Here is a 26,972-nt window from a genome sequence, read left to right as displayed (position 1 = left end):
ACGCTATATTGTTTTCTTTTGTCATTAACTTGGAAAAGTATTTATATTTTATATTCGATTATTAAACTTTCTGATGCATGGCACTTTCTATCGTTCTTGTTCCTAGATGTTGTATGTATTCCTATTTAGATCCAAGCGAGTGAATTCGTCCTTTGTATAGGGGTACGGCCTACCATCTCTACTATACCTGATGGTCAAAATTGGCTAGATTGTAAGACAATTTCTCGTCTATACAATTTCGCCGGGCTGTTCAGAACTGGATAAACAGATGATCGCGGTATGCGATATACTCACGTAGGCCATTATCGCAGGGTACACCTTGCGTGCTGTAGTCACTATTATTATCATCTATAAAATAAAAGCAACAGTATCCCAGCAAACTATTGTGCAAACTGTTTCTGATTACGTAAAACTTTTAGGGATTGTTCAATTCCTCGGGGTTGTGTTTTTGCAAAGTGCTGATTGATTACATTGACCTTCACCTCTAGCATGGATTGCTAGTCATGCTAAGTAAAATGAGCCCCAAAACGTTCTTACAGAAATAATCAATAAATCGTGAACTGTTTGTAAAGTGAACATTTGTTTGCATACTAAATATCAATTAGTTTACGGATTTGTCTAATGATATAGATATTGGAGACAAAATCTGCCGAGGTAGACCTCTTATAGGTAAAAAGTGATAATCATATCTTATGTTTACGCGAATATTAGGCATTGAAATTAAAGTATTTCTATTTTTTTCGAGGGCTTTACAACCTTCATGGTCCATGATCAAACGGCGAGAGAGAACTATGATATAAAAAACTGCGATGAAATACGGAAAAATAGTTTTATTTCAACGTAAAAAGTAATGTTGAATGATAATATCGTGATTTTATCATCATCGTGATGAAGGAATTGTCTAAATGGAAGTCATGTCACAGCTTTGCAGCAAACCGCAGCTTTGTAATAACGCCTTGTATAAATAAATGAAATTTTTCTTTTCCTAATTCTTATTCTTCTGAAACCTGAGAGGGTTGTGCACTCGCATGGAATATAAAATTAATTTATTACTCATTTTGCGAGCATATAAATGAACTGGGCCCTTATTCTGTATGATAGTGTAAACGCGTAACGCGGCCGTGTCATGTTATCTTCGAGAAATGTGCGTGGAATGGTATTCTGTAAGCCAAATTTCTATAGTCCTAAACATGATGCGTTGTGTTACGTGCTTGTTACGCACTGTCAAAATAACGTGCGGGATAGAGAATAAGGCCCCTGCTCGAAACAACAATAAACGAACCAATTGTATTTATTTTTTTCTTATCTGTATCATGTACCCACTTTTATACCTATACTTTAAACTGCTTTTGATAAGAGCAACATAAGAGTTTCTTGCTCGTTCTTCTCTGGTGAGAACTGCTTTCCGAACAGGTGGTAGAGTTAATATTGACGGAATCTAAATAATGTATATCATTTTACTGGTTCAAATAAATAATTTCATTTCATTTCAAAACGGCAATATACACACAATACCTCTATCATTACTAGTGTTCGACACGTGTAATTTCTTACAAATGGACAACGAACCTTCTATTTTCACTTCTACAAAAACCTGCTGCTAAAAATTCATGTCGATTTATTTAATACAATATTTATCCCGAGAACTGTACTAAAAGGTTGAGGTATTATGAGCACTATTCATCATTTATAATTCGGGATATTTCAGCTCCGAATATTCCTTGAGCTTGCTTTTATATTTATCCGGCTGGCTTAGGTGGCCGTGGATTACTTGTATTTTTCTCTTTGCTACTATACTTTTTGCTATCAAAGAAATGTTCGATGAGTAATGGAGTTTAATACTGAATCGCATTTGTGTGATAATTATTTGACCAACTTAAATATAATCTTTACAGATTCATTTGTCGAGAAAATATATTTTACTAGCTTTTGCTAGCGGCTTCGCCGATGTGAATGAGTTTTCCGGGATAAAAGTCCCTCTATATATTTTTCAAACCTTCCCAAGGTCTTTAAACATCTCCATAGCAAATTTCATAAAAATCCGTTGAGTATATTTTGGGAAAATCGATAACATACAGACAGAAAGAAAAGGAGACATAGTTTTTAATATGTATAGATTATTATTTGAAGTATGACGGGAGGAACATTTACTTAGCGAAATACATTTAAAACACAGTTTGCAGAAAGACTAACGCAAAATGCACGTATCTATCTGATTTACACTCACTCATACTCATATACAATACACGTGTATCTTCTGAAAGTACTTACTATACATATAATATTGCGCACAGAATCCCCAAAAAATCATAATATACTGTGATTTTATAGTCGTTTAGGAACCGAAATGTGGTTACATAAAACAATTTGTAGGACCAAAAAATATTGACATATATACTACTCATAGTTATAAAAAAATGTTTTTTGATAATATTTTTCACTCGTTTAGAGTTTGATATTGATAGGATAGCAGGGGCCTTATTCTCTATCGCGCACGTTATTTTGACAGTGTGTAACAAGCACGTAACACAACGCATCATGTTTAGGACTATAGAAATTTGGCTTACAGAATACCATTCCACGCACATTTCTCGAAGATAACATGACACGGCCGCGTTACGCGTTTACACTATCATACAGAATAAGGGCCCAGCGTGGCAACAATTAATTCATAGTTATGAATTGCACGCATCGTAGTGATTGTAGGAGTAGGTGAGATTTTGTTGCATTGCCACTAGTTCTCATTTATTATTCGTGAACATTAATTTTTTACCACCTTATTCATAAACGTTTTTTATCTAAGGACGGAGTAAAGCTGTGATAACAAGCCTGTTTCTCAGTGCCCAACGGCACTGAGAAATAGACAGGGCCGTTGTGATTGGTTATTATTGTTGTATTTCAATATTAGCCAATCACAACAGCCCTACGTCTATGCACTGCGAAGACTGCCATGCCGTCAGCACTGAGAAACAGACTTGTTATCACAGCCTTACTCGGTCGATCGATAAAAAACGTCTATGAATAAGGGGGTTAGTTTATAAAAAATATATATTACATTGTTTTTTTTTTTAAATTTTGTTATTGATACAGAATTTAAAATCACGGTGTATAATTTTGTTTAATCAAATCAGTATATTTAACCTTGTTTCATTCAGCTAAATATATAACAAAAGTGTATATAACTAAATATTAATTCCTTTGATATCTTTATACGAACTATGAATGCTTTCGTGAATAGAAATATCATTCTTGGCGTGTACATTAGCGAATTGAATGGATGTTAAGTGGATAAATATTAGTCGTCGACAGAATTCATTCCTAATAACATCTTGTCACGCGCGTGTAGTTGCCCCATAATCACATAAATAAATGGGTAACGTATTTATTGAAGCGAAGTAGAGAGGTGAAGAAACGAGGAGTGTGTTAACGATATTTGTTTTAAAATGTATTGTTCATTTTATATTTAAAATTGTAAAATGTAGGTAGATATTGTGATGTTGACTTTCAGACGACTTACACCTTAGCCTCAATCTAGTGACTATAACAAGCAGCAGTTTCTGAAAAGTCAGGAAAATGAAATTAAAAAATCGGATAATTAATACTTTTATTTCGATAATTGTTATTATGTCTAGATATGATACTATTTTAAATGATTGTTAATCGAGAATTTAAATTTGAAAAAAACTGTTCCTTTGAGTATCTGTTCCTTCGTTAGGGATATTATAATAATATTTTAATTTATGAAGAGGCTTGTTTATAATGAAACACTTATTCGTCCATTAACCCCTAGGCAGAACATAATTTATTCATGACACAAGAATTGTATGTCCGTATTTCATGTACATAGTGTGCCGAAACGAGATCTTGAAAGAATATTTTGTATAATTAGGAACGCATTATAACAATCAATTCACTTGTGATAGCTGAGGGACTTATTTTATTTTTTTTATTTTTATTTTATTTATTAGGGATCACCAACAGAATTTACAATATATCATACAAGTAACTAATACAAAAAAAAACATCTGGACTAATTGCAATTCTAATTACAGGCAACCACAACATGCGCAAGGTTAGAAAAAATAATTTAAACATAATATAAAAAATAAAAAAAGAGAAATAGTTAATAATATAAATCTATATACTATATACCTAATAACTAATATTAAAGTTTATTATTATCAGAATGCATATTATACCTCATCAATATTTGCCAAAATAGCTTGTTTGAATGTACACAAGGAATCATGGTAAATGTCTAAATTTTTTACTTTAATAGACAGCCGGTTATAGAGAGCTGACAGACGAGGGATGGGTGAGTGTCTTCCTACATTGGTTCGACAACGACGGACTTGTAGCACAGGACGAACCCGCCGGGGAGGGCGTGAGGGTACACTTAAACAAAATCTTGACAACAAGTTGGGGCAGTCATATTTGTTATTTAATAGTTTGTGTAAATGCACCATGTTCAAAGTATCACGTCTAACTTTAAGAGAAGTCATATTCAAGTAAATTAACCTATCTTGATACGATGTTAAGTTTCTGGGAATGTATCTACGGTAAGCCAAATGTTTTAGGAATTTTTTTTGGACACTTTCGATTCTATTGATATGTATTTTATAACTGGGCGACCAGACAGCACAACAATATTCCAGCTTACTTCTAACATAGTAATTGTAAAGTAAAATTGTAGTAGAGACCTGTTTGAATTCTTTACTACTACGAAGCACAAAACCAAGTGATCTATAAGCTGCACTAAGCATTTCGTCAATATGAGTAGAAAAATTTAATTTAGTATCCATATAAACTCCTAGGTCGCGAACACAGGGTACTTCTTTTAATATACTACCAGCAATATTGTAATTAGTGTAGATCAGATTTCGTTTTAAGGTAAATTTTATATGATAACATTTTAATGGATTTAAGAACATTTTATTAATGCAACACCATTCCATAAGTTTATTTAAATCTGATTGTAATAGTTCAGAATCCCTTACATTTTTTATCACTCGTATTAACTTTAAATCGTCAGCAAATAGGTAACATTGAGAATATTGAAATAAATTAGTAATATCATTTATATATACATTAAAAAAAAGAGGACCGAGATTCGAACCTTGCGGTACCCCAGAAGATGCTACATAACACTTGGACGCACATCCATCTATTACGACGGTGGCGGTTCTATTCTTAAGGTATGATTCACACCAACGCAGTAGTGCGCCTTCTACACCAAATTTATTAAGTTTTTTTAGTAGTATTGTGTGATTTACTTTATCAAATGCCTTTGTAAAATCAGTATATATTGCATCTACTTGATAGCCACCATCTACAGACTGAGCTACATCATCCATATATTCCAACAAATTAGAATTAGTGGATCGTTTTAACATAAATCCGTGCTGGCGTGGTGATATGAGACTTTTTGATAAATTATAAATATACGGGTAAACTAAAGATTCAAAAATTTTTGCAAGAGTAGAAAGAATAGAAATTGGTCGATAATTAGAGATCGAGTCTTTTTTACCATTTTTAAAAACCGGAACAATTCTAACTTCTTTCCATTTATCAGGAAAAATCCCAGTTGATAATGATGTGTTAAAAATTGCGTGTAATGGAACTAGGAGATTATCTATAGTTTTACGTATGAATATAGGAGGAATATTGTCCGGACCGACACCTTTATTTAAGTTAAGCTGCTTAACGACACGTTTGATTGTTTGCATATCTATGTGAAGGTCACATTCACCACTTACAGTCACACCCGCGGGTTCAGTGTGGGAGTCTTTATGAGAGGAACTATATGGGTAGGTATCAATTTGTCTTTGGTTTAAAATACATTGTAACCAGCGTAATCACTTGGCATTATGCAACGTATCATTACTGGTGTTAGAATACATTATATATGCGCCCGGAAAGCGACCACAGTAGAAGGTGTCAAAATTCGCCATAGTGGCTCACGTAAGAGTGTCGCATTCCAGGATTAGTCTGAGTATGTATACCGGGTTCTAACATGCCGGCATAATTCTGTCGACTGCCGAGGGGTAATCATCTCTCGTCAGTCGACATTTTATTGGATTCTACCCTACTAATCAGTTGCAGTGGGGTCGCTTTAACGTGCACGTACAAAAAACCTAACATCTCATGTCTCAGGGTGAGAAGCAAAGCGGAGAGTTACTCAGTGATTTGTAATTCAAAGTTCTGTATTGTTTATGGGCGTTTGTATAGCTATACCTATTATTATATAGATACTACCATCAAGCAAGTGACATGCACTCGTCATCCAGATGGAATAAGAATAAGTAATAAATATATCATTTACATCAGAAAGAAAGAAAGAAAATCTTTATTTGTAAGAAGTAAAATTACATTATAATTACCAAAATAAAATAATTAAATCTCGTCACAAAAGCGACCGCAACTCATCATATGCTCTTTAAAAAAAAAAGATAATCAACCTCAGAGTCATTATCCGAATACTAAGCATTTTCGTTCATTCTACTTCTACCTTCATGATGAGCTAATGACTTGAACCGTAGTAGAACGATGAAACGTTGAAAACATATTTTCTTTTAAAATGAGACATCCATTTGCAGCAGACAAAGCTTTATTACTATTCAAGATTTCACCTGAATACGGGAGCACCTTCATGCGCATTACCATCAAGGAGTCATCTCAACTCGGATCATAAATCGTGTATTCGCCCGTTTCCTCAAACCCGCTTCCTTATCAATCTTTCATTCGTTCCGTGAGTTTGCTCTCTCTAAATCTTGACATCAGTACGTGTTTAATCGGATGTTTTAGAGTCAAATGCATTATTTAGAAGATGTAGCTTCAGAGTAACATTACTTTTATCTATTTTCTCTGTGAAATGTATTTTGATTTTGTAAGTGGATATTTATTTTACAAATTTCAAGCCTTTTTTAGACAAAGGCAGGCTAGGTAGGTCTGTCTATTTAAGCCTAGAAGTTGCAGTTTTCGAATTCGCAGAGCTTTGTGATCATCATGGCAATGTTGAGGTGATCAATACAAATATTTTTATCGGGTTAATCAGATAGAAACATTTTAGAAAATCAAACTTAAAGAGTACACACACTACAATATCATTAACAGTACACAAAACGAATAATATAAAAAAAGATGGTCTAAGTATTCCAGAAGTGAGAATATCTAGGTGCTATCCAATTAAAAATAGTGTTAACCGTCCTATGCAGTAATTTATCAGAACAATACTGAATACAAACAGGGAGCATCTGCATTTGCACTCAAGGAGAATCTCGGGTCAAAGAGACCGCAAGTATGATGTATCGTTGGAAGCAATCTGTCTTGTTTACACTGGAGCTGCCGACGACAAATTGTTTCATTTCCCTCCCACCTCTCGTAATGGGTCTATTGTTTAATGAACGGTCACATCCTACGACGTTTTTGTTCCATATTTATATTTGAGTAGGAGTGTTTAGTTGTCATAGAGCCCAAAATATTTTGCGTTGTAAGCAATAGAGGATTCGTATCAAATATATATCCCTCGTAGCTGAATTTCGGCCACAGCGGTCAATCTCAAAGAGATCAGCCAGGTATGTAGGACATATTTTGGTCGACGAGTGTGCGCGTAATACACAGATGCATTCTCTGTTCCACTCTCACAGTTCGATGAGACGGCAATCTGACATGACCGACTACAGTCTTACGTGGTCATATCGTATCATGTAACGTTTTATTGGTGGTAAGTCATATGTGAGTGTCCGCCTGGGTAGGTAATAACGCAATGTCTATTTCTGCCACCTAGCACTATTGTTTTCCGGTTTGAAGGACATTGTAATTTGTAACTACTGGACATAATAAGACTTAACATCTCATGTCTCAGGATGGCGAGCGCAGTGGAATACCAAACAATACTTTGTAATTTAAAATTCTGGATGGTGTTTTTACTATTTATGGACGGTCTTATAGCCTACCATAAGGTGAAAGGCAAACACGTCTCGTCATTCAAAACAATAAAAAAGAAATGTAATGATAAAAACATAAGTATTTGAATCGGAGAATTTATTAAACGATAATACGGACGGTTCAGTGTATTTTTTATTTTATGAGTGTACCACCTATTTTTAATTATAAAATAAGCATTATCTGCTGCCGTGACTAAATACATTTGAGAAAAAAATGCCATAAAATTATCTCCAAAATAAATTATTTATTCCGCTTTTCTAGCGTCCATTAGATAGACAGAGGTATACCGGTATAAATAGAGGTATATTAGTGGGTGCTAACCCACGCACATTACACCATGTTTTCCATATAAGAGAGGGGGGATCTATATTCTCCTACAAACTATCACATGTGCCTAAAATAATCTTGCTCTCAAATACATACTTCAAATATATATTACAGAATATATATGGGCTAATATGCATTGTTCCAGGAAAAATGCAGCCACACTGGTTGCGAGCGAGAGTGATGGGCCACGAAGCAGCTTGAAGTTATGGCGCGCGCCGCTGGCTGCCTGTTTACACTACATTTATTTTCTTGCATTATAGGTGAGTGATTCTGCATAATGTATTACCTCCTTAATGCTGTTTATTCTATTAGAATGCAAACAAGTTGAAAAGTCAATCTACTTTAATATCAAAGAGGATAAGTTTGTAAGGAGTAAAAGTTGCTTCTAAAAATGTTGTTACTAAAACACACATAGATACGATACTTTAACGTGATGTAGCCGGATAAAAGTTAGTTATTAATATAATATAAATATATAAATAATTTCATCGAGCAGGAAATTACGGCTATATAATTTTAATTTCCCATTCAGAATAATACAAATAATGAATAACATAAATAATGATGAAAGTTATTAGAAATTGAAAATTTGAATTTTATCGTCACGTTAGTTATATAACCCAGTGCATGTTCATCACCGTTTATCTATACTTATAATAAATCTGTAGAGAGGTCAATTCTGTACATGAAATACATATATTTCCAAAATAACTATCAGGGGGTGATTAGGGATCGATACTAATGCCAAAAATGCAATTAGTAAAATTTTTGTCTGTCTGTCTGTCTGTCTGTCTGTATAACCGTTATAGAAACAAAAACTACTCGACGGATTTTAACGAAACTTGGTACAATTATTTGTCATACTCCTGTGCTGGTTATAGTATACTTTTCATCACGCTACAATTAATAGGAGCAGAGCAGTGAAGGGAAATGTTGGGAAAACGGGAGAAGTTATTCCATTTTTTAAGCTTCCGTCGCGTGTGCAACCTTAATGGTTAAAGCTACACAGAAATCATGTATGACAGAAATGTTCTCCTTAAAATTATGTAAAAAATATCGCACGACAGCATATGTCTATCTTTTATGGTTGACTCACAATAACACGTGTAACTCCCGATAGCTTAGCAGTTCGAAGCTTTCTCATTATATTTGTCTACTCTTACGTTTATAACACTCTCAGTCATCCCTAATTAAAAAAGTTAACATTATTAATTAAATTAAATATTTCATAAAAAAGAATCATAGAAATCGATATAGAAACACCAAAGTTATACATCAAATACACTAATAATAAGCCATCATGCGTGAATACTGAATCATGCTATAAGGATTATTTTTGTATATATAAAGGTCGCGAACGCACAGGCAGGCGGCTTGCTTGGCACCTAGAGGCTAGCGAATCACCTAGCGAGTAGCTTCGTAAAACTAACATTCTCGAATGTTCGCGACCGGCTCCATTTTTGAAGTCCGAAATCCACGCGGGCGAGCTAGCTAGTATAGAATAAATTTGAAGAGATAATTGTCATAAACCTTTTTTTTCAGTCGGTACAATATTATAAAAGCAAACGCAACAAAATGAACGGTCTGGTTGCATCCCGGCTTACCCCTTCGGGTATAAGAGATGTTTCTACTCGTATTTATATCACAAATGAGTGTAGACAGGCGACAACTAATGTACAACTATAATTGCCAAGCTTATGTATTATCATTCATTATAGGGACGGGACTATTAGGCTATAAAATATAATTAATCAGAATACTACGCTTTCGTATCATTGGGTATAAAATGTAATCACAGGAAAGTTGGGCCTTAATCAGATCGATAACTACTTTTTTTATCAACTTCAAAAAAGTGGAGGTTCTCAATTCATAGTGTATTTTTTATAAAATTGCTAGCAAGTAATTTCACGAACAAATATATGAGAACAATATTCAATTAAAATTAGGCACGCACTCTAAAATTGGGGTGTTTTATATTAAGAGTGTTCGTTGCCGCAAAATCCAGTCACGAAACCTAGAAATAAATATTCTGATAGCGAATAAAACGAAAGAATTGACAACACACGATCTTTCCCAAACATTTTTCGATCCTAATTTATTCTAGTAACGTGTCAAGGTATAGGTGACCTTCACGCATTGCAGGTGTCTTGGACAGAATTTCTTTAAATATTATATGTTCGAAATAAAAGAAGACAGATCGGTCACTTGATTTTCGCATAACATCTTTTAGGGTGTGAAATGGTTACTTGGTGAAAACTAAATTATATTATAATGATATCTTATTTTTACAAGAATGTTAATATTCAAATAAAACTATTCGAAATTTAACAATGTTTTTATATTATGATTTTCTCATTACATTTCGAAGAAATTACATCCGATATAGATAGCAGCAGATTGTAACTTGACTTTTCGAATGACCACCACCTTAGTCCGTCCCGTGATGCGAGAAACGTCGGGAAAAAATTATAATAAAAAAACCGACGAAGTGCAAGTTGGACTTACGCACCGAGGGTTCTGTACAAACCTGTAGGTATATGAGTAAAAGTTCACCCATCACGACAATCGAGTTATACTTATGGTATTTTTATTGCAAAATGAAATCCATAACATTACAATATGAAAAGCTGGAGGAGCATAAATTAAAGACAAAGGTCTAAAAAATGAGGTTTTCGTAATTTTTCCTTTATATGTGCTATAAAATACTGCTTCAAGCCACATTTCAGGAGTTTAGGTCGACTGGTAGTAGGTTTAAGTTTTGATTCCCTTGCGAGTAGCTGCGAGTTTGAAAATATGCGGCTTAAATTGCTATTTCTTTTGATCGCGTTGACATAGAAGTTTGATTTTTTTACAGCTCCAAGAGATAGCAGACCTGAGTATTTGATATAAATTTCAGCTTAATACCTTTACGCGAAAAAGGGTCTTGACAGACGGACGGACAACAAGTGATCCTAAAAGGGTTCCGTTTATCCTTTTGAGGTTCGGAGCCCTAAAAACTGCGAAAAAATACCAAAAATATGTTTTATTTTAACAAAATTATATTTCTTTATTACTAATAGTTATATATCACAAGGACCATAAATAATTATAAACATTTAATATATTATTATGTTTTTCTTATACGAACACAAGGTGACCTCACTGAACCTGATGGTAAGTGGATTGGGGTTCAATAAAATGTCGATTGACGAGAGTTGATTAGCCCTCGACAGTAGACACAGGTATGTCTGTTGGAACCGGATATACTTACATAGGCTACCTCATCTTGTGGCATGAGATGTTAAATATTATCATATCACCCACCCCCCCCCAAAGCCAATTCTTGTGCGCTTGGTCTTCATACCAAATGCACGCCCATGCATGGGAGCACATTTGCCGCGACCCTGGGCACACAGCTCACATGTAGGTACATCTCATTGTTGCTAAGTTCACAACGAGGTCTGTAAGGGTTCGTGAACATTTCCACTCCCTTTCCCTTCCAACCATTGTAATAGCTCCTACTCCTTCCTCTTCTCTACCTTCCCTCTATCCCCTCCCATCTTCTTCCCGGGCCCTAAGACCGAGTAGTTGCATGCTGCCAGCGAACCTTCCGCTGGCGCCTGCAGTGATTGCGGTAGGGCCCGCCAACCCAACATAGGACTGCCGTGGTTGCTAAGCCGTGGTATCGCTTGTACACCATTAGCAGGGTACCCCCGGTGATAAACACGGGAGATCCTCAAAAAAAAAATATATTATCATGTCCAGTAGTTACACTAGCTACCGTTATTCAAGCTGGAATACAACAGTAACTACACACTGTTGCTTGGCAGAAATATTATAGATGTATAAAATGTTTATTACGGTTAGTATGTAACTAAAAGGTCTGAACGCTAATAAAGTCTTTTCCAGAATATACTCTCTACAAAACGGACCAGGAACAAATATTTGTAGATCACAGATACGTTAATAAAATTAGTGACCTGCTTTTGCGACCCACTAATTGGTTTACGTTGTTTGCTATAGTAAGTATTTAATTGCAAAGTTTCCGATTACAATACAGCCATAGTCACAGTGCAATCAATACGATTTAAAACTTAATTATTTTCTAACCTACAAATCTCAAAAACTATTTTCATATAAATGTGTTAAGGTACTAAACACTACGTGTTGAGATATATAAGTTAATGATTATTATGGATTACTTTTTTTTAGCGGCGATAGCCTAGTTGGTTGTGGAATGGACTGCCAAGACGAATGTCCGCAGATTCAAATCCCGAGGGCACACACCTCTGTCTTTTCTAAAAAAATTATGTGTGTATTCTTTGTGAATTATCGCTTGCTTTAACTGTGAAGGAAAATATCGTGAGGAAACCTGCATACCTGAGAAATTCTCTATTAGGAATTTTCGAGGGTGTGTGAAGTCTACGAACCCACACTAGGCCAGCATGGTGGACTAAAGCCTATTCCCTCTAAGTAGTAGAGGAGGCCCGTGCCCAACAGTGGGACAGCATATAATACAGGGCTGAAATTATTATTATGAATTACTTTCTACTGTTTGTGTTCTGAAACGCGTTCACGTGATAGCCGGTGTAAAGACAGGCCGACACAATTCTGACGACCGAGTCATGGGACAGCGTATTGTCGCCTGTGATAATAGATTCAATTGTATTGTATTTCATTATTGTATTTCAATTGTAATATAATAATGTGATGGCAAATCTAATCTAATCTGACCTAGTATTACAAGGTTGTTTAATAAAAATACCTTCAATAATACCAAAAAATACCTCTTGAGTAACATTCAAATAACTCGATGCGAACATAGCTTATTGAAAAACGTCTTTGCAAAAGCATTACTGAGAAATCTAACAAGCCTTGCGTAAAATGTGATTTCACTCTCAAAGTAATGTGTGAACGTGGTACCTGACATCATATATTGTGAATTTGATTTAAGGCCTCATAATATTTCACGTTTAAGGTGATCAATGTGAACTCTTTGAGTGTGTTTTTATGTCTTAATGGCTTGAGGAACGTGTATTCGACTCGGATTTTTGCTACTGCCTTAAATATGATGAATGAGAACATTATTTTTTAAGATTCAGTATTCAACATAACAACGATAACGTCGTTTGTCATCTGTCAGGTATTCTTACGGTTTAAGGTTGGAATTGTAATAGGCCTGATGTAAACATATTTGTCAATATCACGAACTGATCGATACGATGACGGTATCGCAGTTTTAAAGAAAACCAACGTGAAGCTTGCTGCCCTATTTCGTATGGTTAGTGAATTTCTGGAACCCTGAACAGGAAACACCCTTAACTTCGTCCATGTTCCTTACACTTTGGCAGCGCATCCATATTCTTCCAGTAATTTGAAGGCGTAGAAAATAGCGTCTTAATAGAACTGATCACCTACTAGAATATACAACTATTCATCCAACACTGATTAATATTATACCTGTCCTGACTATGCCAACTTCAACCCTCAACTTTAGTGCTAATCAAAAACCCAATAAAGTATGAATGCAACCCCTTGATACTTCACGCAGAACATTTTCATCGACAGCACAAAGCGACCGTGTAATCATTTATTTAACACTCAATCAAGCTTCACCTGACAATCAAGATTTAAGTCTTCATTGAGGACGTTCCATTTTACACTCCATTTCTTTTGTGACCTCTTGAGGGCGATAATGCGATTAATTCCTAATCTCACCAATGGCATCATTTATTAAAAGTCGACAAGGGTGTCAATTTCGAATCATGAAATGACACGGAAAACTGTTATGGACGCTTTGATTTTTGACGTTTGATCGGATACAATTTTGGAGATAATTTTTTCTTAATTAACCTTCTTGAGAATCTAATATGTAGAATACTTTATGTTCTGGCAAAAGGCATGATTCATCATGTTTCCTTGATGAATTTAAAGAGAAAACAGATTGGCAATTTAGAATTCTAGAACTAAAATGAGTGTAACTATAATTTGCAATAACGTTAGAGTTAATTTTGATGGGTAAAGTTGAGAAAAATTATATACCGGTTTAGACTTCCGTAACGGACAAGCATTTGTCCCCAGGTGCTGAAGTAGTTCTGTCCCTCATAGTTTCACGGGATGTCCAAACAAACATTACGTATGAGCTAACTCTAATATTTAGCTCTCAGTTACATTCATATTTCAACTGTAATATTTACATCATAAAGTTGAATTCGTAACTGTGCACTTTGTGAACTGAAGTTTATTAATAAACTATAACCGCACATGAAGGTACAAAAAGGTATACATTTTAAAGCTCTATAATGTGTGATTTCTCTACTTCTATATAATTTTTTTTATTTTTTCCAACATACTATTTCAGGTCCTTTCCAAATAATAAAATAAAACAAAACAATAAAAAAATCAGCCCAAACTCACAAAACCAATATCGCTATCGCCGCATAAAATTATCAAAGTTGTATTATTTATTGCCCAAGATTAAAATTTTGTGGTGAAGCATTTCCAAAAAAGGGCGAATTTCAACCAGTAACCCTACCGTGTGCCAATTCCTTTAGTAAATTAATCAACTTATCGTTTGTTTATTGTATCGGGCTCGCTGTCTGAATATTCACAAACTCGTGATTTACGATTACGTTTTCGCAACAAAAGCGAAGCGGTTCGAGTTAATTTCTGAGTTCTTTGGCTGATTTTGCGTGTTTTGTTCCTTTGCTCGATGAAAATTAAGGCTTATGACCAAAGTTTCAGAGGCGCCGCATAGAGATGTATTTATATTTAAGAGTATTTTTTGTGGATTATTTAATGTGACATTAAAATCGACCGATGTCTTCTCCAAAACAATATTGTTGTCATCATTAAAAATGACGTAGATGGGAAGTGTACATAGGCTATCGTATAGAAAATTGTGACAGAAAATTTAAAATTATCTGACGGCATCATAATTCAACTTCGTGACGTGACGTTTTCCTAATATCCTCATTGAATCTGCACATTGTTGGAGAAGTTGAGTTAAGTCTTTGAAAATTACACGAATAGTTGTCTTTCCTGTAGGTATGATTATTAATTGAGATGTTTTCGAGCGCTATTTTAAGTTCAACGGTCTTTCTAGATATTCTATAATTGCGGTAAATTCAAATTATAAAATTGCACACTTCTTCATTAGAGGTCTAAACACGAGAAATAAAATTCAGAGAAATATGATAGTATAATAAAAGAAGAATAATCTTATTCTGGGCTTAGGCACTCATTGATCAGATTAGTAATGGAACTATTACTATTTTCGACGTTGTTACTAGAATACAAGAATAAAGCTATAATAGCCTGGTTAAGAGTGTAACGGACTGCCGAGACGAATGTCTGCAGGTTCAAAACCAAAAGGCACGCACCTCTAACTTTTCTAAAGTAATGTGTGTATACTTTGTGAATTATCGCTTGCTTTAACGGTGAAGGAAACCATCGTCGGGAAACCTGCATACCTGAGAAATTCTTAAAGAATTTGGGGGGTACTTGAAGTCTGCCAATCCGCACTAGGCTAGCATGGTGGACTAATGCCTAATCCTTTTCGATGGTAGTGGAGGTCCTTGCCCAGCAGTGGGACAGTATATAATAAAGGGCTGATATTATTATATTACCTTAAGAAAAGAGACCGATGATGCAATGTCATATGAGCGAAAAACAAGAAGTATACGCCGGCGTATAGGATATATAATGAACAAAGAGTTAAAACAAGAACCCAAGTGACGATCTTCGCCGTTAAATCGAACTCTTAGAGGCACCAGTCTCGACTTATAAAGTTTAGATACTCCGAGACTTAGCAATGTCATGATATCGAAATTAACTGACAAATTGTAGATTGCATTGATAGTTAAATTGCTACGGAAGGCTTTTATGTACACAAAATTATGTCGAATCGCTCCAGCATACATTTATCAAAATGATGAAATAGTCAAGCGCAGATATAACAGTCGGTACGGTACGAGATTTACAGAGTTCCAACTCAATATTATTTAAGATGTTTGTCTAGACCGAAAACAAATATTTGTCGATCGTGCCAATATTTGTTCAAACACTGAAATTGGGTTCTTTGGAACTGGGTAATGGAACTTTCCTTGAAGCCTATTCTTTAATATCACTGGGTAGGTCATATCCAATAGTAATGACCTGCTATTAAGGCCATTGCGCGAATTTATTATTGAAGCACTGGTAATTAAGCACGGAGCACATATTTCATCTTTAATACTTGTTGGTGAAAATTTTATTATTTAACTTTCAAAATCTGTTGAAGACAAATTAATTAATGACAGTAATATAAACATATTTCTTCTAGCAGTAGAACTTATTATTGACTAAGTAGGGATCCTGTCTTAAAAACCTAAGACAGATTTTTCCTGAACATGGTTTAACAATTAGTTTATCACGTCGACCCCTCATCTTGAAATAGGATGGGGATAGAATTTCTTTATCTACAGTAAATAGTCAATATCATCTTTCATAATTATGTTAAACATTGAAGGACAACATTAAGCAGAAGCAACTGAAAACGTGATAGTATAAAAAATTCAAAGGATTATTTTTCCACAGTTTGCCGTCAAGACAGCAGTAACAGTAAGCCGCGAGACCAAAGTACTGTATCAGAATCGTCGAGAAGATTTCGCACTGAATTTCTAGAAGATTGGCCACAGACGCCGGGAGCGCCTTACTTCGATCCCAGTACGCCTGACAACGTTACAGGATTGGTCGGTCATCCAGTCACATTATTCTGCAAAGTGAAAAATCTTCAAAATAGAACAGTAAGTGTATTTTTATTGAATGCTTTGATTTTTCTCTTAGTATAATATATTTTAAAACAGTAACTAAATCTTGCGACATAATCGTCTAGGATGTCAGTTAAATTATTTACTAATTTAATCGAACTGGGTTATAACCGTCTTGTATGAATATAAGATAGGTTTCATTAAGTCAAATTCTAGAATAAAATAAACTAGTTAGCTATGTTAATATGATTTTAACAATTGTCTGCAATTTAAAATTCAAATCTGAAATATCGTGTATTGTTAATTACTGGTATTAGGTCTTTTATATGTGAGAGTGCGCTTGGTAGGTACCACCACATTGTCTATTTCTGCCACCAAGTATCAGTGTGTAGTCACTGTTGTCTTCCGGTTTGAAGGACATTGTAGCCAGTGTAACTACTGGACATAATGAGACTTAACATCTCACGTCTCAGGATGGCGAGCGCAGTGGAATTACAATACTTTGTAATTCAAGGTATTGGATGGTGTTTCTATTGTTTATGGGCGATCGTATCGTTTACCAGCCGGCGAACAGTAAGCTCGTCTCGTCATTCAAAGCAATAAAAAGGAAGTAAATACGTCTACTCGTTCTATTGGCATAAGTGTGAAGTTTAGTCGAATTCACATTTCCAAATTCTACGATTCACAGCTCCAATATCGTCGGGTTAGACTTTATCTGTTTAGATAAACAGGTTCAATTTTGTAACAGGTGTTCTCTGTCACCAATATAAGTTTGTATGGAAATTGTAATATTTTTTACAGTACCTTATTTAAAAATATTACGAACGGAATTTTGGTAAACTATTTTTTATAGACGATTAAATAGACAGCGCAATTGATTTGATTAAAATTTTCTATATTATTGTCATTAATTAAAGATAAACTGATACTAACAGGCTTACTACTGGTGGAACTTTCTCATATATGCTTGCCTCATATCTCATTTCGCCTGGGTAGGTACCACCGCAATGTTTATTACCACCGACAAACAGCAGTGTGTAGGCACTGTTGTTCCGTTTTGAAGGACATTGTAGCCAGTGTAACTACTGGACATAATAAGACTTAACATTTCAAGTCTCAGGTTGGCGAGCGCAGATAAAACCCAAACAATACTTTGTACTTCAAGGTGTGAGATGGTGTTTCTACTGTTTATATGTCGTATCGCTTATCATCAGGCGAATGGCAAACTCGTCTCGTCATTCAAAGCTTTAAAAAAATAGGCTTGACTTTAGGAACATAGCCAAACATTTTTATAATAAATAAAGCTTGTACGTATTATTAATATTGTCAAAGTGCGGTTTCGTATGATTTGAAAGTTACCACAAGAGTATCATTCTATAGCGTTGACGTTATTACTAATTGAGATTGAACATTTTGCATAAAGATATTGTTTGGTCATACCGTAGTGCCTTTATAAACATGGTACTATCATAAAACAAATAAATAACTCTTAATACGCACCATAATAGCAATCTAAAAAAATATAATAATAATTTTAATTGTAATATTTAATAATCATTTTTTAGAATTTTTATTTTTATCTCAAGCCAAAATCAAAAGTTGCCAAAACGTGGCCAATATTCCGCTTTTCCACCATTTGCTAGATAGGCAACTATTTTCACACTTTCGGTTTTTTCGGATATATTTCCCCGGAGACCTCGAAGTTTACCTTCAATGACCGACGCGGCTGCTGGCTTGTAGTTTTGTTAACGACCACCAGTCTAATAGATGGATGTACTGTATTTATCAAGGCCTTGTATTTTATTTTTTTACGACGATGCTATAAAGGCGTGAATTGGACACAAGGGATGTTAAGTAGATAGATCGATTTACAATCTAAAGGCTTGATTTTTAAAAAGCCGTTAGATGTTTATTCTTCATGTAACCCAACGTATTATTATTTTTTATTTTCTTTAGTTCTATAAATATGCTTTATGTACACTTTCTGCATTATTTCATTGCCATTCTCAAGTATGTGATGAAATTTACAAAACACAGTTATAATTTTTATATTTCTTGTAGTAATTCCATAAAAATGTGCGCTCGATGTAGTACTTTTTATATTATTATTAAAATTGTATAACATGTAATATATAAAAAAAAACTACGGAATTTACGAAGGCATTCAACATTATCTTACAGGGCCAGTGTGTAAACTACGTAAAATACAAAGGTATACATTATATAGAAGCTACAAGTGAAGCTCGTGAATGAGGTTGTTTCTATCCTGTTATACGATAAATGACCAAGCATTGCTAAAAATAAAATAAAGAATAACATATCCCAACCGAAATCTCAAACTCGCCAATTCTATAAGCCCTCGGTGTAGTTAGACAAAAGGGGTAGATAAAACGTTTTCTTTTACAATTATTTACCTTGTAGGCGTCAGAAATTCTGATATTTATTTTCAAATATTTCGAAGTATAACATTGGATCAAGTTTAAAAGTTACTATTATCCATTTCATTATTATAAGCTTTTTCTTAAGCGAAGCTATCAGACTAAAAGAGAATTGGATTTAATTTAATATAATTCTCAATATTTTAAACCAGCTTATCTGAGCTTTTACCAAATCTATTTTTATAGAATACAGTGAAACGTTTTGCTGTAAAATCCTATTTATGTTTAGTTGAATCGCGTTGTAAACATATTTATGATTCTAAATCATTGCTAATATAACAATAAAATTATAAGAAGTGCAATTTGAAACTACAATTTGTGAAGCAAAGAGATAATTTTTCAATAAACTGTAGCTATTTAATACCATAGCAACAATTCGACTTGACCTTTATCTTATAACAATCCACAAAAAAATCCTGGAGGTGCTACCAGCCCTTAACCAATTAAATAGGCATTAAGGGAGGTTGAAGGATTTGGGCAATTAATTATATCGTTTAACATACGGTATGCAAAATTGTCTTTTCCCGTCTGAGATAATGTAGTATCGTCATCGAAGCCAGCCTATTTAAATTAAAAAGTATGTATCTATTTCTTAAAGGATGGCAATGCACTTACAAATCTTTTGATATTTCATAGAATTAGATATCGCTCTTGCTCGTTTGTCTTTTGCTGTGAAATACGTACTCGACCACTAATTTATCTAAATACTGCAACACGATACAATGAGGAAATTTGTATGATTTTAATTAATATTTCTAATCGTTTCTAAGTGTATACGTGTGAAAGAGATGGAAGATGCTTAACGTTTCGCAGTCGAACCCTTTTCAAATAAGTTAGACGTCCCAATCCCATAGATAGTTGACAATGATATCGTCATGATTAAGTGGGGACCTTGTCACTTCGTATTCGAAATGTTAGTGAATATGAAGATGTTTATTCAGTGCTTACAAAACGTTTAGGCTTTAGGTCGTCTGATGAAAGGTCATTTTTTACGTACTGTTATAACCCTATTCTGTAAGAGTTCTGGCTGTAACAGCACTAATGCTGTCACCGTCAGCATTTATAAGGAATATATATACTTGATGGGACCTCGGGCCCATCAGTCTGTATTTGTTATTCTCACGCGACGGTTGCCCTCGGACCTCTCTATATTCATGTGATTCAATAAAAGTCTTTTTTAAAAAGTGTTTTTAAAAGGTCCCCGTAACAGTACGTCGTACCTTTCGATGTAGTGAGTACAAAGGTTTGAGTTCTAATAAGATTTTTAATAAATAGAAAACTATAATAGGAAGATCAAGTGACATTAACATTTACGGTGGAAGCCTCGATACTTGTTGGATCATTTTTCTTTTTATTATAAAGCCGCAAATTTTACATTTAATACATTTCCTATTAATCGTACTCATGTAGGACATTATCAGTTGGCATTATGATTTCAGTATCAATAAACGATACCTCGCATCGAAAATTGTAAAATTGTTACAGCAAAGAGACACCAATCCAATACCCCAACATATTTATTTTCTTAATTTACAAAACAACTAGTAACATTGTTATGGTTTGCGTTACAAATGTCTAGATCGTAAATTTCGGCTAGTGTATCCAATTACAAATGGGCCATTAAATTAATGGCCACGTCTATAGGATCTTGGATGTCTTTTGTCTCGAAAACATAGCGAACACAGTAACCTACACGAAATGCTCGTGGTTAGACGAAGCGATCTATAAAGCCAGCATGGTAATTAATTTTATTACGCGTAGACATTTACCTTTCTAGTTACGGACAACTTTCACTAATGTGATAGGTAATCGTTGTTTCGCAAAAGGCCTTAGAAATTTACTCTCTCTCTCTCTCTCTCTCTCTTAGATACCTTCTACCACTTAATATTTCTTGTACAAATTCCATTTTAGTATAAGATATCCTACTCCTTCTTTGAGATATATTTTGTAATGTTACGACTTGTCTACCAGGTGTCATGGGTGCGCCACCGCGATATCCATCTGCTGACGGTGGGGCGGTATACGTATACGTCAGACCAGCGGTTCGAGGCGCAGCACAAGCCGCGCTCCGAGGAATGGGCGCTGCGCATACGCAGCCCGCAGCGCCGCGACTCCGGCCAGTACGAGTGTCAGATCTCCACCACGCCGCCCATCGGACACGCTGTCTATCTCAACATTGTAGGTGGGTATTACTCGTGTATGGATTTATTAGAAAATTATAATTGGGCGCTATAGCCATGATATATTCTACCTTGCTGGATATACTCATTGGCTCCGGAACACCGTCATCGGAACGAAGTAGGACCTATGGCATCTTTTTTACCATCGGTATATAAAAAATCGAAATATAATATTAAAGTACTATTAACTCCTGATTATTTTATTGAAAAACTGATAAGCATATGTTTGAACATGTTCTGTTTGCTATGGAGGAACTGTCGTTCTGTAGTATACACTGGTATTAGTAAGGGTATACAATTTCATGACCTAAGCACCATATTCATGCCACAGACTGAGTTATTGCAACTGATTAAGCTAACCAATTAACGGATGATTAGTTTACTGTTGATTGGCTCATCAATTTAGTCGAAACCACGGTCAGTTTCGTAATAACTGAAAATGAAGTAGTAACAGCTCGTTGCGATAATTTTGTTTCGTGTGTCTAGCGTAGTAATTGGCAGAGTCTGTGCAGCGCTTAAAATAATAACATTTTGACGGGTAATATTGATAGTAAAGGCAAAATAACAAAGGCCAACCTAGGTAAAATAGTGAACATTAAATCATTTTATAAAATATTTTTGCCACAGAGGCTGCCTGATTATTTAATTTTAGAATCGTTTTGCAACTTAATTAGTCACGGACGATTAAATTAAAAAAAAAATATATATAATCAATAATAGAAGATCATATTTTTATCTGCAAAGTTAAGTGGTTCATAATATGTTCGATTATAAAACTCCAGCCAAAATGTTCAGGCCGTAGTCAGTTAAAAATAATATGTTTTTGTACATTACATTTTTTATGTGGGGCCGATCGTGAGCGTCGGTTGTATATTTAGCGTTGCTTGTGGGTAATAAAATGTTTATTGAAAAGGGTATACCCGTTTTTTATACTTCTGTGGCGTATTATATTTATTATTTTACATAGTATATGTAAACAATTTCTTCCCTTATATAATGTATGTTTATTTTAAATCCAGCATTGTGTAGTCATTTGACATTGCCATAATGAATGAAACCACACTCGTCTCTCTGTTAACATTGTGCCAAAAATCTTTTATAAATAACGAATATTTCACAAAAAATGCCTTTTTACCGTTTTGGTTTTATGATAATTTTGTAGTATGTGGCGTGTTTGTACGTGTATTTCGCAATAAAAGTGTGATGATGCCGCTGCGACGAATTGTCTTAGAGTAAAAATGGGGCATGAGCGCGTGTAAAATTAAAATTACTCATTATTTATATTTATTTTGTTCGAATCTAAGATTCTTATATTATACATTTAGTCTACAGTTCGAGTAACTTATTGTAAAGTGGTATTTTTAAGAATGGTTTATAGTTTCATTTAGTAGTAACTCGATATCTATGAATCTAATAACTAGATCATTCTGAATGACAACATTATTAAACTAAAAGCAGCATATTCGATTTTTAAAACTGTTCAGGTCAGTTCAATAACCAGGTCAACAAACTAGGGTGTTTTCCATTCGATAACGACGCGTTAGTTGATAAGAGTAAAATTTGACATGACCCATACATTACAGACTTGCTATCACACCATGAGACCTTTTTTAGGTCTTGGTAAATAGTATATAAGTACATAGTTGTACTAAGGAGTTGTACTTCAGGACAACAATTGCAGGATACTGTCTTTTAAGGATGCATGAGTCATATAATTATGCCTTCAAAATGTTTTAGTGCTTTCAAACAAGATTTCAATCGAATAGAGAGTAGAATAAACTATTAGCATTCGAATTATAATAGCTTGTGAATGTTTTGAAAAGTGTTTTTCATCATAAAATTTATGTATAAATCTATAAAAACCTCTTGGTATCTAGACAGTATTTTCATTAAGTCTTAGAATATAAATGATCGATTATAAATAACTAGGGTATGAAGCACGACATTTTTACGGTAAGTAGAATATTGTATCAGACCTTCGCTTTTGATTTTTCATCTAGTGAAGTAAAAGTTTTTTTTTAATTTATCACAAATGTCCATTGACGTCTTTACTTGTGTGGGCTCGACAAAGTGATCCAATTGCATGGTTTGTAAAGTTGGGTCCAAATATATCGACTGAAAACCCCTTGCCAGTCGATACAATTATGCCGGCCTATTTGAAACCGGTTTACGCTACGTAATACGAAGTACGGATGACCGAAAATATTTTACCAATGACAGAATGAAAGGGAAACCCTTCCTCAGACTTAAATACTTCAAAGTAAACCAACGATTACCAACCGCAAATACAGATTTCTTTCAAAGTGTCACTGACGTAAACAGCCGATACAAGCGAAACAGCCATTTGGGCTATGTCCAAAGCACCTGAAAGGAATTCAGTACAAATAACTTATTTCAATGTTCGGCCATGTCAAAGAAAGACCGCGTTGGCGGAATTGAAAGGAAAGTTTCGCAGTTCGAAAGGCAAAGTTAAATAGAGCACTTCAACCCTGTGAGATTGTTGGAACATGGCTATGTTTACAATTCTCACTGTGACGGTAAACACGCACCTACTTATTGTGTGTTTTGGACCAATGTGTATGTACTAATTTGAGATTAAATATTTATTTTCTTTTTCATGTTTGTTTTGAAGACTTCCTTAGTATTTGCATAATTGTTTTGTATTTGCTGAGTTATTTTTTGGCATACTCCAGAAAATACAAAGTTCTGGATTTTGTATACTGTTGTTTTATTTCGTAGCTGTTTTTTCGAGATTTACATTTTAATCCTGGACAGGTTAGTGGTCGAACTTCATGCAAATATATTTGGCGATAAAATCATAGAAATACATTAACCATTAACCGACAATAAACACACAAATTTTAGATATTACTTCGAAGTATTAAGATCCCATTAGACCAAAGCGGTTTCTCTGTTTTACAACATTATTGACTCTAATGTTCCCAAACCACTAAAATAAAATAGACAAGGCCAGCCTGGCGCATAGCGGCTACGTGGTAGAAATATCATATCTAATTATAAAATTAGCCTACAATCGGTGAAGTTCTAGTCATGAAGTTAAAAGCTATTAAGTACCCGACAATAAAAATAATAAGGCGTAAAATAAGACGCAAAAACGTACGTAAAATAAAGCGGCGATAGCCTAGTTGGTTGTGGAACGGACTGCCAAGACGAATGTCCGCAGGTTCAAATCCCAAGGGCACACACCTCTGACTTTTCTAAAATCATGTGTGTATTCTTTGTGAATTTATCCTTCGCTTTAACGGTGAAGGAAAACATCGTGAGAGAACCTGCACATCTGAGAAGTTCCCTATAGGAATTTCGAAGGTGTGTGAAGTCTACTAATCCGCACTAGGCCAGCGTGGTGGACTAAGGCCTAATGCGTCTCAGTAGTAGAGGAGGCCCGTGCTCAGCAGTGGGACAGTATATAATACAGGGCTGATATTATTATTATTATTAAAATAAGACGAGAAAAATATGTATTGAATTTCAAATAACTACAGTAAATTATGTACTGATTATAAGAAATTATAAGACATGATTGACGCAGGGGCATACACTCTTACTGTTCTTATACTTTATACATAAATTCCAAATCACTTATGAATGAAACAAACCGCCTTGTCACAGCCTTACTATTGATATGAAATCTTATTTCAAATTCAAATAAATTATTCCATTATGGGTCGTCATTTGCATATTGATTTTTAGAGCTCACAACATCCCAAGTTGTTTTCAATGTGACCTCTATATCAATGCGTTGATAATGAGTGGCCTGACTAGAAAATTCATTCAAGATTGAAGGATTAATGCAAACTATATACAAGAATTGATAATTAAATACTTCATTAACAAGTTAAAATAGTAAAGAGGCAATAGTCTATTCAGATACTTGATCAATACATCAAATAGATGTAGGAAAGGGAACGAAAACAAGCCGCTGTGAACGAAAATAGTTTACAACTTTACCGACAGAGAATTTTGTTACAAAGGCGCGAAATAAATATAGGCAGGGATATCCCTTTCAAGGTTCTCGCCTCAGTGAATTGCATGAAACCTTTTAAGGAACAGCTGTCTCGAAATTTCTTTTGGGGAATGTTCAACTTTTGTCTGTTTGAACTAATGAACAAAAAGTTTGGGTAAAGTGGGTGTCTTTTGTCAAAACGTGGCGGGATAAGGTCGCAGTTCGAGTATTGAATCGGTTCATTCGGTCGTCACAATCGGATTGATTTGGAGTTCTTTATTAGTGTCGAAGGTTTGTACTAGAATTTTATTGGGCTTCTAAACCTGAGTGATGGAGGTTCAAAACATCTCGTTGAAATTGTTAAATATGTAAACAGCTTTTATAAGAAAACTAATAGTTATTGTAAGAAAATATCAATATTGAAGTAAATTAATTGAAAAGACTTTGCATAGCAATTCTAAACATTGAAAATGCGGCCTATTTAATTTTGACAAAAATGAGATTATTATAAGTTTTCATTCTTTTACCTACGTATTTTACATACCTATTTTGTGGTGATCTATTGAATCTGTGATGACCTGTCTGTAATGATAATTTATGTAGTCTGCAGTGGCGAAATGTGAAATTTTCTGAAAGGAAATCTGACACATATGGAGGCACCAATACGTATAAATCCGGTGTGCAAATCGTTCTAATGATAATAAGATTCTACATACGTTAGGAATCTGCTTTTATGAATCCTTCTCCACTGGTAGTTTGACATTAGAAAAAAATACTTTTTAATTAAAAAATACGCATGACTAAATCGGGATTAGACTTTGTGTCGTGCGCCTTGACTGTCTCTTTCTATCATATCAGTTTGATAATGACAGATTGAAATGAAGATATGTCAAGCAAATAAAGTTAACTACACATAGCCTATTATGTAGTTCAGTGAACTTGATATCGGGGATTTAATGTGATTTGATTGCAATGCTGATGTAAAGTTACAAATTTTATTAATTATACTGATTGATACTTAATAGTGCAGGGAAGTCCAAACCGTCTCTCATACATCAAATTTCTTTAGAACAGGAACTAGTACAAAAAGTAAAAATGTTTTCGCCGCTAAGTAGTTGTGCACGTAGTCTTGTTCCAGCTTGAAAAACATTAAAGCCGGTTTTACTAGGTTTTATGGACCCAGCGCACGCTTCAAGACGTTGGATATGCTACTCGTTAGAAATAAGACGACCGAATACACCTCATTGTCATAAGTGAGACTAAACCTTCGCGTACTGACTATTCTAAACGAATGATATATGGTACACTTTATACACACACATACTCACGCTTTTTACCTCCTGAGAGGTAGGCAAATGCGCAACTAGTACACCCATTTTTCGCCGAG

The 26,972-nt window shown here is 34.6% G+C and overlaps 1 protein-coding gene across 1 annotated transcript in view; it reads left to right on the top strand.

Annotated features, from left to right (window-relative positions):
- The window catches only part of LOC115450262 (zwei Ig domain protein zig-8), a 71,786-nt gene that overhangs the window by 26,024 nt on the left and 18,790 nt on the right, over positions 1-26,972 (top strand). The window contains exons 2-4 of the mRNA XM_030178263.2: positions 8,420-8,534; positions 16,831-17,039; positions 21,413-21,623. Coding sequence (XP_030034123.1) covers positions 8,480-8,534; positions 16,831-17,039; positions 21,413-21,623 — 475 coding nt within the window. The 5' untranslated portion in view covers positions 8,420-8,479. The remainder of the gene's footprint in view (positions 1-8,419; positions 8,535-16,830; positions 17,040-21,412; positions 21,624-26,972) is intronic.

The sequence above is a fragment of the Manduca sexta genome, chromosome 24 (genome assembly GCF_014839805.1).
Source record: "Manduca sexta isolate Smith_Timp_Sample1 chromosome 24, JHU_Msex_v1.0, whole genome shotgun sequence".
NCBI classification, from domain to species: domain Eukaryota; kingdom Metazoa; phylum Arthropoda; class Insecta; order Lepidoptera; family Sphingidae; genus Manduca; species Manduca sexta.
Note: the sequence above shows the minus strand (reverse complement) of the source record. Positions and strands in the feature narration are given on the sequence as shown.